Source organism: Mytilus californianus, unplaced genomic scaffold (assembly GCF_021869535.1).
Source record: "Mytilus californianus isolate M0D057914Y unplaced genomic scaffold, xbMytCali1.0.p SCAF_15, whole genome shotgun sequence".
Taxonomy (NCBI): domain Eukaryota; kingdom Metazoa; phylum Mollusca; class Bivalvia; order Mytilida; family Mytilidae; genus Mytilus; species Mytilus californianus.
This window is the reverse complement of record NW_026262637.1, coordinates 17,604,936-17,621,492: the sequence shown is the minus strand read 5'-3', so window position 1 is coordinate 17,621,492 and position 16,557 is coordinate 17,604,936. Positions and strand designations below refer to the sequence as shown.

At 32.9% G+C, this 16,557-nt stretch overlaps 1 protein-coding gene across 1 annotated transcript; it reads left to right on the top strand.

Annotated features, from left to right (window-relative positions):
• Nucleotides 1–644: 644 nt before the first annotated feature.
• LOC127725564 (superoxide dismutase [Cu-Zn]-like) lies at nucleotides 645–10,308 on the top strand. Its single transcript, XM_052232624.1, has 5 exons — nucleotides 645–727; nucleotides 3,376–3,461; nucleotides 7,081–7,177; nucleotides 7,584–7,780; nucleotides 10,148–10,308. The coding sequence occupies exons 1-5, from the start codon at nucleotides 670–672 to the stop codon at nucleotides 10,250–10,252; spliced, it is 543 nt and encodes a 180-aa protein (XP_052088584.1). The 5' UTR covers nucleotides 645–669; the 3' UTR covers nucleotides 10,253–10,308.
• Nucleotides 10,309–16,557: the final 6,249 nt, after the last annotated feature.

Here is a 16,557-nt window from a genome sequence, read left to right as displayed (position 1 = left end):
TAATCCCAATTGTGACATTTTGACGGAGTGTGGATTCGCAAGACGGGTGATGTATGCATAGCAGTAGACACTTACCCTCTTGAAGCATTTCAATAAATTAAAAACCACAACATTTTACCATATGTAGTATAAAAAGTCCAAGGTAAAGAAATAACAACAAAAACATTTAGCAGATGTAGTATATATTTGTATGTATGTCTCCCGCCAAAAAAAAAAAAAAAGGTTTTCCTTGCTTTTCTTTTATTCTACCCAATTTATAATAAGCGAATAAATGTCACAAAACGCTAAAACCTTCTAATTTCTCTTTAGCACGGTAACTTTGGGCGATAAAGTTTTCTGGTTTCGAGGACAACTGTAGAATTTGGCCCGATAGATTAGACTATAAATAGTTTACATTTACATCTAGCGGCAGACATTATTTCAAAGTGGTGTGAACTCTTTCCCAGAGGCGGTGTACGAAATCATACGAAATTCATAAGATCCTCCAAATTGTAACTTCCATCAAAATTATACTAAATAACTAATAGATCTGACAACCTATACATGTTCGTATAAGTCGTTTAATATACATGTATAAACATAAATGAAACAACAAGTGTCAACAGCACAGCCCTGTACCTATACATATAAATACTGATCAACAATATACAAGTTGTCAAACAAGGAAAAATGATTCTTGTACTTACGTTAGGCGTGTTTGTTTTAACTGCTACATCAATAGTTCAAGGTAAGCCTTCTTGAGATTATACGCTTAAAAAAGAATGTCATCCGTAGCTACAAAAACAATGTACCTTAGGAAGGGACACATCCTTCTGTGTAAAAAGCAGATTCATTTAGATCAGTGAAATTTAACATCACCGAAATGCTTGCGATTTTAAATTGCTAACATGTTTATAATATCTATATAAAAAGTTAAATTTCAGCTTGCTTATTAATGCTTTAACTCCTAAAATGACTGTATGTGAAACTTTTTAGGGGTAAATGTAGGTTTAATAAAAAGGGTGAATGACGGGAAACCTTTGTTTTGTAACAAAAGATGGACGGTAAAAATATGATAAATGCATTAATAAAAGAAAACAAATTTTTGTCTTTCAAAAAAGCGGGATTTCCATCTGCATCGCCTCAAAATATATTCTGTAATTGTCCTTAATTTCTTAGACCTTTCCGCTCCATATTCCGGATTTGCTGGCTTAAAAGTAATTAATGGTTGCCTAACCACTGAACACCTCTTTCTCACTTTTCTCTACGCGGATTTTCCCCGATAAATATTCTGACAAAACAAATGAAACAGGGTTAAAAGCGACGATATAGAGTAAAATGATATCCAAAAGATTTTTCCTTATGTTTATCCAACAATTCAAATGTAATTTATCGTCGGTAAAGTTGAAGAAGTCATTTTCACACTTGTTAAGCCATTTAATACGGAATATCTGCGTCACATCACAAACATGTTACGTTTGCAATTCTTTCATCCTCTCCTTCTCTACCAATGATTCATGATAATTTTTAATATCTGACGTTCTTTTATTTAAAAATTATTTCTCATTCAAGACATTGTTAATCTATGTAGTTCAGTGGTTGTCGTTGGTTGACGTCATATTTGTTTTTCGTAAATTGTTTTGTTATAAATTAGACCGTTAGTTTTCTCAATTGAATTATTTCATATTTTTCATGTCGGGTTTTTTTTATAGCCGACTATACGGTATGGATTTTTCTCATCGTTGAAGGCCGTACGGTTGCCTATAATTGCTTACATCCACTTTATTTGAACTTTGGTGGATAGTTGTCTCGTTGGCAATCATACCACATCTCCTTATTTTTATATTGTTAAAATAATCACTTTGAAAATATCTGTTGATACTGAACCCACAGGACGATTTTTTTCACGATTATCTAGCACAGTCTCGTTTCCTAATTTTTTGCGCGAACGATTTTGTATTTATATATTGTGTCCGTGCTATACAGTAAAAGTTGTAAACCCTTTCCATAATCTCTAGATAACATGTTTTAATGAGAGACACTTTTTTCTTCGCAGCCACGAACAAATGAAAACGACAATACCACACACATGTAAAGGTATCAACACCAAACAATTGTTCAGCGATACAGATAAAAATATATAAACAAAATAAAATGGAATCGTATTGACAAATATTTCGGCACGACAAAGAACCGTCATCAGTGTCAAGCGCTTTGTAATGCCGTTTGTTTTGCCGAAATAAATTAATTTCATTTTGCTCGTATATCTTATCTGTTATTGATATCGTTGCACAAATTGTAAATAATTAAAATTATATAAGTTGGACTCAGATCGACGTCCGGTCTGTAATCTGCATTTATTCCTCAAATCGACGTCTTATCTGACTACATCATTAAGTGAAATTCTAAAATCGACGGCCGATTCTATGCTCCTGTAATCGAAGTCTATTTTTAGTTCCAAATCGACGTCCAATTCTTGGCTGGGACCTTCCGACTTTAAAAAAAATGAATGTTTCTTTCGTTATTTCGAGAATTGACTGTTAATTGTAGATCTTGATTATTTTTGTTAAAGAGGAAGGGATCATTTGTCCTTTGTCCATGTATGTTTCAATCACGAAATAAAAATCGGAAAGTTGTTAAAAAAAACCGTACCAAATTTTTGATATTGCAGAGTCCGAATTATATAATTAAAATATTTACATTCGTAAAAGCAAAATAACACTAAACATTACTGTTGAAAGTCTTTTTAAAACAAAATTATTAATTTAACATTTTCTTTCTACATAATTAATCGTTAACCAACTTGCACGAATTTATTGTTTTTTTTTATTATTTTATAAAAACAGAATGCAATGCAGGTTAAGTTACGATAGAATTTGTTTCTTCTTCTTTTCTTTTTTGTTTTTGAAAAAAAATACTATATAATACATTTGTTAAAATCTATCTAAATTGCAGTTTCGAGTTATCTGTAGATGCTCATTTTGTGGGTAAAAGATCAGAAATATGCAGTTATGTTCTTACACATTTACATATAACGACTTTGAAAATGACCCTTATGTAAAATAAATTCGGTCCTCTTTCTTTTTTCACAGTAATTTCGATTTAGAGCTCGACATATTGTATAGACAGTTGTCTATTGTTGACCACACATAATGGGGAGAATCTACAGGAATATGCTAATACATATTTGAAATTTTCTGTTTTACTCTTTATGTTTGTTATGCATTGTCTGTAAAATTAACATCAATTTGTAGTATCTTTTTCAAATAAGAACAACCTCCTTGTTGTTGTTTTTTTTTTTTGACTTTTTTTTCTTTCTTACTAGAACTAGTGAAATACCAAGATCGAACATGAACATTCAAACAATATTAAAAAATATTCTTTTTCTGTCAACAGGACAAAGAGATACCAGAGCATACTGCCATTTGTATGACCCAACAAATCGAAACAGAGTCCATGGACGGCTAACCCTGCTTCAAAACGTATGAGAAAGATTAAGTAATATCTTGTGTTATTTAGACCAAGAGTAGTAAATGTTCTGACAACACGTGTTTTTAAAGCCACAAATGCTTTGCAAGTTAGTATTTCAAACGATCATTCCTCACATGCTGTCAATCAACCCAGTTTTATGAGATTTATATAAGCAAGAACTTCTACTGTACACTATTAACTTGTTTGTAACTACCGCGTACATAGACAAGATTATTGATAGTTAAATTATCAAAGTGTAAGGTCAACACTGACAAATAGTATGAATGATTATTACAAATAGGTTGGTTTGAGTTGGTTAAACAGAAAAATAAACAAATAAAAAAAAAAAAAAAACAAATTGTTACGCAAACGTACCTTAACTTAATAGTCATGTATATATATTATCTATACGTGTCTTTTTTTTTATAAACAACAGAAATTACTGCTGATTTATAATAAACAGTGTTATTATCATTGCTTATGTGATATGTCTAGTTGGCAATGACTTAATTATTTGAACAGGCAGGTAAGAAAACAAAGATGTAGTATGATTGACAATGAGACAACTATCCACCAGAGACCAAATGACGTAGAGGTAAACAAATATAGGTCACTGTACGATCTTAAACAAAGAGCAAAACACATATCTAATTGTAAGCTATAAAAATCTAAGAATTAACAACTCAAACGACAATAACCAACGGCCTAATTAATTTATAAAACAATAATCTTTAAAAAAATTATAGACAGCGACCTCCGACAACCATTGAATCAAAAATCGTGAATTGGGACGTACATATGCAGAATGTGGCGGGGTTAAACATAGAAACGAGCACTTAACCCTACCTCTTTACTGGGACATTGATGTAACAGCACTTAAGCCTACCTCTTTACTAGGACATTGATGTAACAGCACCTGAGAACGAACTATACAAACATCACTTGAAAAAGGCTTGACTTATCAGGTCACCAAAAACCACTAAAACAACTAACAAAAAGGCTAGACTTATCAGGTCAACAAAAACCACTAAAACAACTAACAAAAAGGCTGGACTTATCAGGTCAACAAAAACCACTATAACAACTAATAAAAAGATTAAAGATACAAAGATTCGATTTCCGTTACTGAAAGTTAGTTTAAAGCCAATTACAACAAACAAATAAATCATGTTTCCCAGACTTAATTCAAGAAATGTAAGAATTGACGCGTCTGCTTACCTTAGGTTAAGTGCATAATCGCACTGATGCTCTTGGATGGCTCTTTGCTGGCTATTAGCGTCTGCTTTAAGTATCCATTATTCCAAAGAGGGGGATTCTGGGTACTTCCGGTAGATCGTCTAAAGATGGTGTGACTAAATACCTACCGGGGTAATACACAGTACACATCCAATGAATTTAGTATTAAGACCTCATAAACAGTATTGAAAAAACCTGACCTTGCGAAATGTCAAATATAAAGTATCGACTGGATGTAGGACCGTAAATGCTTATAACTGTATAGGAAAAGATATTAAGTTATGTTAAGTAATTCAGCATCTTTTCCATTTTCACTTCAGAAGAAGGCTTTTTATAGGTTGCACCAGATAAATTTGCAAGTATCTAAAGTTTGTTTCTTATTATAGAAATGGCCGTATTAGTAACCCTTTGATTATGTCTAAATTACTTTTAAAATGTGATATTCGAACATCCACAATATTCCGTTGGTTGATATAGAGAAGCGTTTGATTTCGCCTGGTTTTATTGACTCCTCCTTTTTAAAATGACTAACTTCTTATCAATGTATTTTCCCATTTTTTAGTTAGTGAAATCAAGCTCGTAGTATTTGGTGGCTGTAAAAATATGCATTCTCACACTCCAATATCGACCTTTTTAAGAACATGTACTAATCAAAAGAAAGAAAAAACATCTATATGACCATTTGTAAATCTCTCATTACAAAAAAGAGTAAAATAACAAAAATACCGAACTCCAAGGAAAAGTCAAAACGGAAAGTCCCTTATCATCTGGCAAAATAAAAACCTCAAACACATCAAACGAATGGAAAACAACTGTCATATTCCTGACTTGGTACAGATATTTCCTTATGTAGAAAATGGTGGATTGAACCTGGTTTTAGAGCTAGCTAAACCTCTCACTTGTATGACAGTCGCATAGAATTCCAATATATTGACAACAATGTGTGAGCAAAACCAACAGACATAATAGGTAAAAATGTTAAAACTTGGGGTACAGCAGTCAACATTGGGTTATAATCTTACTCACTATAGAAACAAATAACTATTTCAACAAATAAAAACTAAATGGCATATACTAAGTAGACACTCTATAGACAAAGTACATTAATCAAAAATGAAAGACAAGAATACAAAAATCACCATAGCACAATAACACCATGGCGAGATGTATAAATAACAAGTATATACACCAAAAGTTTGTTACAAAAATTGGACTAAACAGTAAATGTCAAAAATATACAAATAAAAAAAATACGCTATAGAACGTAATTAAGATGATAAACAACGTCAGTACCTAGAATCTATAATTCAAGACCATCATGTATAATTTTTTTATTTTTGAAGTTGGTACGGAGTATTTACCAACAAGGTTTGGTATCTTCCGATGAACTTTTTTTTAGAAAATACGTTCTTAAACATAAGCCTGGTTCATCAACTTTATGCTCAGAAACTGGTGACGTTTTATAAAGTCTGAGTAGCAGCTGCAAGTTGATGAATAGCAAATGAGTAGGGAAATGTATGTCCCATTTGCAGGTGAAGTTGGTATTGTAGGTGAAAAAAAAAATTAAACTTTATAATATAATCTACATACAAATCGTACAGGTATTTATTAATGCAGGCTTCACACTGTCCAGAAATTGACACCAGATTGCCATACGAATATGGAATTTTCAATGTCACACGAAGATGACCCCGAACTTGGTCAGCAGTCAATCAACAGCCGAAGAAAGTATTATGCCTACAGAAGGTTACACGATGGCACCCGAACCACACACGAATTGACTAGATGCCCCCATATTGGCCTTACGAAGTGCAAAATGAATACACGAAAATAAACCTTCGCATGCCAAGGTCTTTTGGCAATTTTTTGGCATGCCAAAGATTTTTTAAACCACTCACAAAGTTGCTGCCGGAGCCTCAGAAACTGAGCCGGCGGTCATACGATGGCTTAAGATGCCCCCACGAATGGCCCGATGTTTTACGATCAGATCCGAATTTGAACATGAACTTTATCGTGTGTCCATCTGTTTTCTGGACATGTGACGCAGGAATTTTCATTGACTGTTGTTGCTTAACACCAAGTGGCAAATATCTGCATATACAGGAAGTGAATTAATTAAAAATCAATACAATAATTACGAGGGAACAAGTATTAAAAAAAGGCAAGAGCACAAACGGTAAAGGAGGCTGCCCACTTTTGTGTCTTTGTTAAGGATTACATAGTTCACATGAGACCAGTTCTTGTTTTTATTCCATTACCATGACTCTTACTGATCTTCAATGATGAACTCAACAGCTTACACTTTACCAAAACAACAAGATGGTCCCTAAAATTAAGGACAACGCTTTCATTTTTATGTGTAGAGTTTTTAATTTAATGCATATATCATTTCAGTACAATACCCCACTTGTTCAGATAAAAGGGCAAATATATGGTTTGAGACCTGGACTACACGGCTTCCATGTCCATGAACGAGGGACTTTTGGACGTAGTAAGTTAGCGTATTCAAAATAACCTTTGACAAAAGAGATATCACATTTCATAAATATTAAGATTATGTATCCTTAACTTTTGTTTGTGGTCTTGTCATTCTATTACGTTTCGATGTTTGATTAATATGCTACTCTCGGATTTTCAGTATTTGGTTTTGACCACAACTGACGATACATAAACCTTCAAATACGCAATTAGTGCTCTAAATTAGCAGCGGTTTCTTGTATCTTTGTATTAATAAGAATTTTTAAATTTACGCAATATGAAATTAAGTACGATGTATATGAATAAAATATATTGTTGCGATAAATCATCGTCTAAACATATACATTTTCAATGTATTAAGTAAATATATTTGTTTTTTTCCTTATTCTTGTATGCTTTTATTCATCTTAAATCTATAGATTGCAGTAATGCAGGACCACATTTTAATCCATTCAACCAAAATCATGCAGGACCAAGTGATGCACCACGTCGCCATGTCGGAGACCTTGGTAATATTTATGCAAACAACAGAGGAGTCGCGAATTTGGCTATTTACGACCATTTCATTAGAATGCAAGAAAAACCAGAGCTTTCAATCCTCGGCAGAGGTATAGTGGTAAGTTATCTGTAGAAGTTTCGTCACTAAAACAGTTTTTTTTTTCACACACTCCGAAAATCCACATTATGTGCACACAGAAAGTGATTAATATAACAAAGGCGCATGGCAAATCGACTTAAGCGTATACATAATAAAAACCACCCACACGACGATGAATTAGGCCAGCGACTAACAAATATCTATAAAAACTTAAAAGAAAAAGTTCACCAAGCTATTAAAAAAAAAGAACGTTTAGTTAAAATGAAACAATTCACATGCAAATGCATACATTCCAAAAATAAAATTAAAGGCTTTTGGGATTTTCCTGAAATAAAGCAAAATGGTAGTGTGCCATGCGAAATAATTGACGGAACCTGGTCAAATTAATAAAGCCTTATCTGACCATTTTAATTCAATAGGACCAATGCAAAATAGCAAAACCGAATTAGTTAACGATGTTAAATCTTTGATATACAAAATAGATCACAATTTGATTCAGTCGGATACATCTGTATTGCTTTCAATAGACAAGCAAGAAGTTTCGCAAATTCTTAAGAGAATCAAAAAGAGTAAAGCTAGTGGTTTCGACAACATACCCAATGAATTTCTTTAATACGGTGGTGATATACTGGTTCATTCCCTTGTTGAACTTTTCACTAAGATAACCGACCTTGAATGCATTCCAGTTGAATGGCATAAAGGTTAAAATAAAGTTAATTCACAAAGGAGGCTCGGTTTATGATTTGACCTTTGTGAATTAACTTTATTTTACCTTTATGCCATTCAACTGGAATGCATTCAAGGTCGGTTATCTTGGTGAAAAGTTCAACAAGGGAATGAACCAGTATATAAGGTTTATTGTAAAATTATTGAGGACAAAATTATGAATTATATTGAAGATAAGAACTTATTAGGTGAAACTCAAGACGCCTTTAGAAAAGACCGAAGAGTTGAAAATCATGTTTTCACCCTTCATGGGCTCTGTTCTTTAAGAAAAACAAAAAAGGAAAAAACTTTTCTAGCTTTCTTAGATCTATCCTCTGCTTTTGGTAAAGTCTGGAGGGATGGTCTTTTGTATCTTCTTTTGTAAAATGGTATTCAAGGAAAATGCTGGAAACTACTACGTTCTCTTTATAGAATTGTAAGTAACAAGTCATTTTTGGAAATTACGAATCAGACTGGTTTGACCAAGAATTTGGCCTAAAACAAGGATGTATTTTATCTCCTACATTATTTTCTATTCTAATGTCTAATGATAAAAGAAAAGAATCTCGGTATTAATGTAGCGACAGAAGTTATAAGTAGTCTATATATAGCTACTCGTCGCAGACGATATTGTTTTACTAGGGAAAACCGAAGAAGAATTACAAACCGTATTGAATGTTGCCAATGAATTTGTTTCAAAATGGAACCTAAAGTTTAATGCCAAAAAATCGAAAGTTCTAGTGGTAGGAAAAAGACTTAACGCAAATAAAAACTGGTTTCTAGGGGATGTTTTAATTGATGAAGTAAACGAATACAAATACTTGGGAGTTTATTTCTCAAGAACATTAAGATTTAATCATCATATCGAGATATACCTCAAGGAGAACTTTAAAAAGAAACTTAACTATATTATTCGCGTCGTAGGAGAACACGGTGATTTTAATCGGTTTAATTTTGGCTGTGCTTTGTGGATTTCGGTTATACGTCATTCCATTGCTCATGCTTGTGTCGTATGGTACCCCACGTCAAAATCCGGAAACGAAATGCTAGACAGTTGGCAGTACAAAGTCGCAAAAGTTATACATGTTATAATTAACTCTAAAATGAACTTTCCAAAATGCTCTGTTTTATCGGAGTTAGGATGGGAATCTTTAACAAGTTATATGGACCGCCAAAGGATCACATATTTTGCCAGGTTAAGACCTTTACCTGGTACAAGATATTGCAAAATGATTTTTAACGAACTTAAATGATCAAATAATGAATATTTCAATCATATTAACGGCATACCGTATTCCAGTCCACTGGACTAGACCATTATATACATGGAAACGTAAATACACAAACGTTTGATAAGCTTTTTTGGCATAGAAGCTTGTAATAAGCTTAAGTCCGATATCCTTGAAAAGCGAAGTCTCGATGATTACCGTTCATTTTACGTTACACAAGCACGACAATATTATTTATCAAAAGTAGACGATTTTTGGGCCTCTCGTCTGAAGTTTTTGGCTAGAACAAACTGTCTTCCAATGAATGCTGTGTTATTCCGCATGAAAACAACTCTTACGCTTATATTGATGATTACATGTATAATTAACCTAACTAATAAAAGATTGATAGACATAGCAACATATACCTGATTTAATAAAAGATCAATATGTCCTTGTCTCTTTATTTTAGGTTCACGCAGATCCTGATGATTTAGGAAGAGGAGGTAATGACGAGAGTCTGAAAACAGGAAACGCTGGCGCCCGACTTGCTTGTTGTCAGATCAGGACCTATTAGTTGAAAAAATAACTCTCATACAAACCATTTGATTAAATTTTGCTTATTACTCTTTATCTATATAATTTCTCGGTATTTATTTTCTTTGTTTGAAGGATAAAGAAATTTTTAACAAAAGTCAATGAGATCATACTACAACATCAAACACATCGCCCAAAGTCCAGAAAGGATTTGCATGAGTTCATCACAGAAAACCAAACTTTCGAAATCAACACAAATTTATAAATTGACAACAAAAACATTGAAAGAAACAGTGAAAACTGCAGACAAGAATAACACATTAACATTTGGGGTTGGTAAAACTCGTTTTAGGAGTACTAATTCCCTTTCCCTTCTATGTGGACATGGCTGCAAATTTATACGTTGGGCACAACCAAACGGATGCTCTACTCTGGCAAGAGGATTTTTATTGCCGGTCGGATGATTATCAACATGACCTTATTTCTATACCTCAGTTATACCTACAGGATGCGGCTACGTGAAGGATTGGTATCTGCTAAAGTAGTTGTTGTATCTTGAAGACATTCCAAGCCTTTCAGAAAAGGAAGAATTTCTAATTTACTATATCAATGTAATGCTATTGATACTTACATGTATCATACATTACAAAATGGAAACTAGAGGAGTATAATAGCCTGAATCGCTCTCCTGTCTAAAATATGCCAATTTTATATTCTATTTTCTTTTTTCAACGATTGCAATTTTTTTCTTGAAATTATTTATTTTCAAATAAATATCTTTTCGATTGCGTTTATGTAATATCAAGACCATTTATTTATTTTTCTTTTCATTGACAGAATCGCATTGCGATATTAACGTTAACATCAGGATAAAAACTATCTTAGCCCTCCTCCTTCCCTCAAATCAAATGGCTCACCACTAAGCAGACACCTTAAATATAAACGACCAATGAAATGATTTGTTGATCATGATTAACCTGTTCATCAATTTCTTTCTATCTATATGTGTTTTCAAGATGATTTTCCCAATACGCTAAAACCACATCAAAATCATATTTAAGGTCAATATCTCAAATGGATATACATGCAGTTAGTCAGTCGATCGTTACTTTTCGATCCGCTCAAATTTCTCAAATTACTAGAGTTTTGAAAGCATTTATTTGGATATTAATTCTGTGTTCATGTTTTCGTCATGGCAGCCACAATAGCTGATGCATCGGAATATATATTTACGCACTAGAATTCGGACAACCTGAAGATTGTTCTTTTAAAGTTGATTAATTTCGATACATTGTAAGTAGAAGTACTAGCAGGGAAGATCATAATAATGAATAAAATAGTGATTTTGACGTTTGAAAAAAGAACAGAAACTCTGTTCCTTTGCTTTTGGCTTTGTCAGATGTGTGTAGGTTTTTTTTAAATGAATTAATATTTATATGCATTCTTTTCAAATTAAGGGCAATAACTCTAATCTAAAGTCAAATCACCGTATTGGTCCTGTGTCTTAAAATTGTATATCTTGCCTATTTATAAATGTCAGCTTTTGAAAAAAAAAGCTTAGCTTACTTAAGCAACCTTTTGTTTATAAAGTCAAGTATTGCGATTCATCACACACCTTATTGCCCGAGAACACAGTTATTTCGTAGTGCATTTCTTTTAGACAATAAAGTCAAATTAAAAAAATCGCACCTGCTCTATCTCAAAAAGATTTTTACAGTGTAGTGTACTACTATTGGGACAAATAATATCAAAATTATAGAAAAGTCTACCAGCTCTAACTCAAAATATTGACAATTCTATGTTAAGGGGGTCTATAATTCAGTTTGACAGCTTCAGACATACTAGTTTTTGACCTTTTTTAACTGGACCAAATCACTACTTTACATAAAGATTCAGCACCAAAATTTTTTTAACATGTAATTTCATCCCCTTACTTAATATTTCATGCATAAAATATAAAGAAATGAATTTGGAAAGTGTATGAAAAAAATTTGCAAGTTATACACTGTCCACACTAGGGACTATATTCGTAGACAACGAAAATCTAAGGACGATAACTGTGTCCTCGGACCTTATCACCATCTTGTCAACTTTAAATAAAACTCAAAGAACTAATATGCATCATGCAATTCAAATTATGATAAATTAGTGTAATGTCAGATTCTTCCGTTTTCCAAATGAACTCTTCTGACACCGAAAGTCAACATTATATCGATTTTGATTAGTATTTCTCGTGTTGTGGACAAACTTCAATAACTTTCGTGGTTCTAGAACAGCAATTTGAAATTAGATGAGCGAAAATTAAAGGTGATATTTGTATCAAAACCTAAAAAAATTTGAAAAAATATCATTATGTATTGTAATTATTTCCTTAGTAATTGTCCATTGACGAGTGTAATGTATTGAACTAGGTCAAATGACAATTTGTATCAATCAAACAGTTGAAGAAATTGTTTAATTCGTTGTAACATTCTTTATAAACGATGAAAATAAAGATGTAAATCCTCGCAAAAAATTACTTTAAAGGCTATTCGAAAGATCACATGATTGAAAATCGAGTGAATTTGCATCAATTATTAATCTTTTTAAATTTTCAACCTGTTTATTATTATCTTCGAATGATTAAATAATTTATGGCGTTTTGTAAAAAAACATACGTAAGCAATACAAAATACTGCGAAAGTTTAACAGTCAGTTTGTTGAATAAAGTAGTCATCGCCATCGACCTAGTGCTGGAAAATAATGTAAATAAATGTACTATGCGTTAGAACCTCTTATCTGAATTTATCTTCGTCAAGAACGATAAAGCCCAGGTCAGGGATTTACAAATACTTGATGACATAGCAACATGCATATAATCGGGAGGTTTGGCTAGCCGTAAAACCAGGTTCAGCCTACCCTTTTTTTCTTAAAATTTCCTGTTCGAAGTCAGGAATATGGCAGTTGTTATCAAATAATTCGTTTCTATGTATGTTGGCGTTTGTTTTTGTTGCACTTCAGTGTTCCTGTTGTTCCTTTGTTTTCCTCTTATAGTTGATGTGTTTCCCTCGGTTTTAGTTTGTAACCCAGATTTGTTTTCTCTCAATCGATTTATGACTTTTGAACACCGGTATACTACTGCTGTCTTTATTTATATGATCACATAGGACCCAAAACAGAAAGCAAAAACTATCTCAGGTCAACTAAATCTGAGGTAGTTGGATTGATTGTTGGTTGCTTAACGTCAAGTGGCAAATATTTCATGCATGTTCAGGACGAGAGGGAGTTTGAACCGTAGTTTTTAAAATTCATCAACAGAAAATTTAAGAAATGCATGTTATAAATGATGTTAGTTGAAAAGCAATAAAGCACCAACTATCGAGCTCTAAATAAAAACAGACACTAAGTAAGAACAAACGAAACACCAACAGACCTACACAAATTATAAACAAACGATATCTAGTAATTGTTCCTAATATGGATTTCTAGAAAAGAAAAAGCACATAAAACGCAAGATTTAAACTTTGTATTTCAATTGGCAGTAAGAAAAGTTAGAACCCATTAAATATATAAAAGTTAAATGCATTTTGTGTTTCCGAAAGAGAAAAAACCCACTTTTTATTAATTTTGCTAAGCTTTTTATTTCGTTCTGCAGAAGGTGTAAAACATAAGCTGGGTACAATTGTTGAGATACCACCTCTCATGAAACAATCGTTTTGTATTGATCTACAAAACCATAGGTCATCAAATCAGTGTTAGTGATTGAATAGGACCAAATATATTATTCAAATGTTTGTATATTTTACCATCTTTTGCAGTGATGAATAAAAAGAATCTCAAAATCCTAAACAACAAAATGCATGTATTTAACTTTTATATATCAAGTAGACGATATGCATTACAACAGTTCCACCTGCCCAGAGAAATATAAAGAAGAGACCTACCGACTACCGACCGGAAAAATTTGGCATAAATCTGCTACCAACTTCTGGAACACATATTACAAGCCATGCTTTCATGAAACATGCAGATCTTCACCAAATTTTCCTTACGTTACGAAACGGTTTTCGTAGTAATAGATCGTGCCAAACTAAATTGATTGAATTGATAGATATCACAAACAACATAAACGCAGGTAATCAAACAGACATACTCATAATGGATTTTTCGACAGCTTTTGATAAGGTCAGAAACTAAACTCATCAAAGATACCAGGCTTAAAATTTTGCCCACCAGACGCGCGTTTCGTCTACAATAGACTCACTAGTGACGCTTGAATTATAAGAGTCCCGGAGCACCTGAGACTAGTATTGGTGGGGTTCGTGTTGCTCAGTCTTTGGTTTTCTATGTTGTGTTTTGTGTACTGTTGTTTGTCTCTTTGTCTTTTTCTTTTTTAGCCATGGCGTTGTCTATTTGTTTTCGACTTGTGAGTTTGAATGTCCCTTTGGTATCCTTCGCCTCTCTTTTAAAAAGACTGAATAAAGTACGAAGTTGAAAAACATAGAGGACCACCCCCCCCCCCCCAAAAAAAAAATAATAAAAAAAAAAAAAAAAACCAAACCAGCGTCCTCATATATAAACTGAATCACTATGGAATCCAAAGGAAAATCAATAGGTAGCTTTCTGTGTCATCGGACTCGAGCAGTAGTTTTGGACGGATAATGCTCGTACTTTGGCCTCCATTATTTTTGTTTTTACACTAACAACATGTCCGATGGGATTACATCCACTGTTCGATTATTTGCAACCGACACAACAGTATACCTCACAATATCATCAGAAAAAGATTCAAATGACTTACAAAAAGATATAAAAAATCTTTGTTATTTGGAAACGAAATGGAAAATGTCCTGGCATCCAGACAAACGTTACGTACTCACCATCAGCATGAACTCGACACAATTACAACATCTTACAACTTAAAAAGTTACACTCTTGAATCAGTATACATCATACCATCCATAGGCTGCATATTTACATCAGAACGAACCTATATCTCGAGTTGGTCAGTCTCTGTTTTAAAATATGGATCACATACTGGACTGGAGTATATTCTACATTTTGTCTTTCGAATGATTTGTAGGGATTCTTCTTTATTGTTGTTGATCCTATATTTTAATTTTGTTTTAAGAAAATAATTTTTCAAATTGCTAAATTACATATATTGTTCAGATGGTCATTCCATCTGAGTTCGTTCTGATGTAAATAACTATTATGTTTATTTCATTGAGGAACCATGTTTTTAAAAAATCTCATAAATTCAAATTGTTCAAAGCAAACTCGAGTTATTGTAGATTTCTAAGAGCGAAGACCAGTCATAGTGAATACTATAAGTCACTGCCATTCATTTAAGTGAAATTTTTAGTAAATGAATACAAAATAAAGTTTTCTATAATTTTATAATTAACGAAAACATGTGGTAAACAATTCAAAAACTTCAATAGAAAATTGACATCACTCTTAACAGAGAAACCACGCCCCACCGGTCATTAACATGTAAAAGTTCGTTAACGACCGGTTTTCTGGTCCGTTTATTTCTGTTAAAGACCGATGGATTTTTTTTACTAAAGAATAAAGAATGTCATGTGGTCCCTTGTTATCCAATAAGAGAAGCTAATTCTTAACCGATATGAAATAATAAAGGATACATGTACCGTCTGCTTCCTATCTTGACTTACATTATACATTGACAGTAAAGGTAGGTTAAGAACAAACCTATACGACAAAAGAGATGATTTCAGCTTTCCAGCAACATTCCAGCTGCGCCTGCATATGGTGTATATATATATATCAGTTGATACGATACCCCAGAGTTTGAATTTATTATCACGTTTATCTTGATAGAGGGCCGGGCTGATGCTTACAAGGATGTTTGATATGTTCCAATTATCAGAACCACAATCTCGTCCTCTTTTTCTCGAATGTTACAACACCGAATGAGACTTATCACTTAATTTGAAATTATATGTGCCACATGTGAAACAGGATCTGCTAACGCTTAAAGATCAGCTTACATCACCCCTGTATTTGATTCGATTTATGTTGCTCAATTTTTAGTTTCCGTGTTGTGTTTTGTAGTTTTGTAGACAGTTATTTGTCTTTTCCTCGTTTTTTTCTTTTTTTGCCATGGCTTTTTTAGTTTAAGATCAAGTGATAATATCATCTATTTTAGTTTTCAAGGTGATAGACAAAACGCTAACATCGGAAAAAATGTCAATCAAGGAAAATATCTCCTGGAATGCGGTGTCTGACAATTTTGTTAAAAAATAACAAGTGCTTTGCAGTGTAGGTAGAATTAGACAATTAGATCTGTTTTACAACTGTCAGATTTGTATCTCTTCTATGTTTTGTTTTGAACATGAGTCA

Excerpts from the sequence above, each read along its gene's own strand:
- LOC127725564 (XM_052232624.1), top strand. The coding sequence starts at position 670 with ATGATTCTTGTACTTACGTTAGGCGTGTTTGTTTTAACTGCTACATCA. Across the intron at positions 728-3,375 it reads TGCTACATCAATAGTTCAAG|GACAAAGAGATACCAGAGCA; the intron begins GTAAGCCTTCTT and ends TTCTGTCAACAG. Across the intron at positions 3,462-7,080 it reads GGCTAACCCTGCTTCAAAAC|TACAATACCCCACTTGTTCA; the intron begins GTATGAGAAAGA and ends ATATCATTTCAG.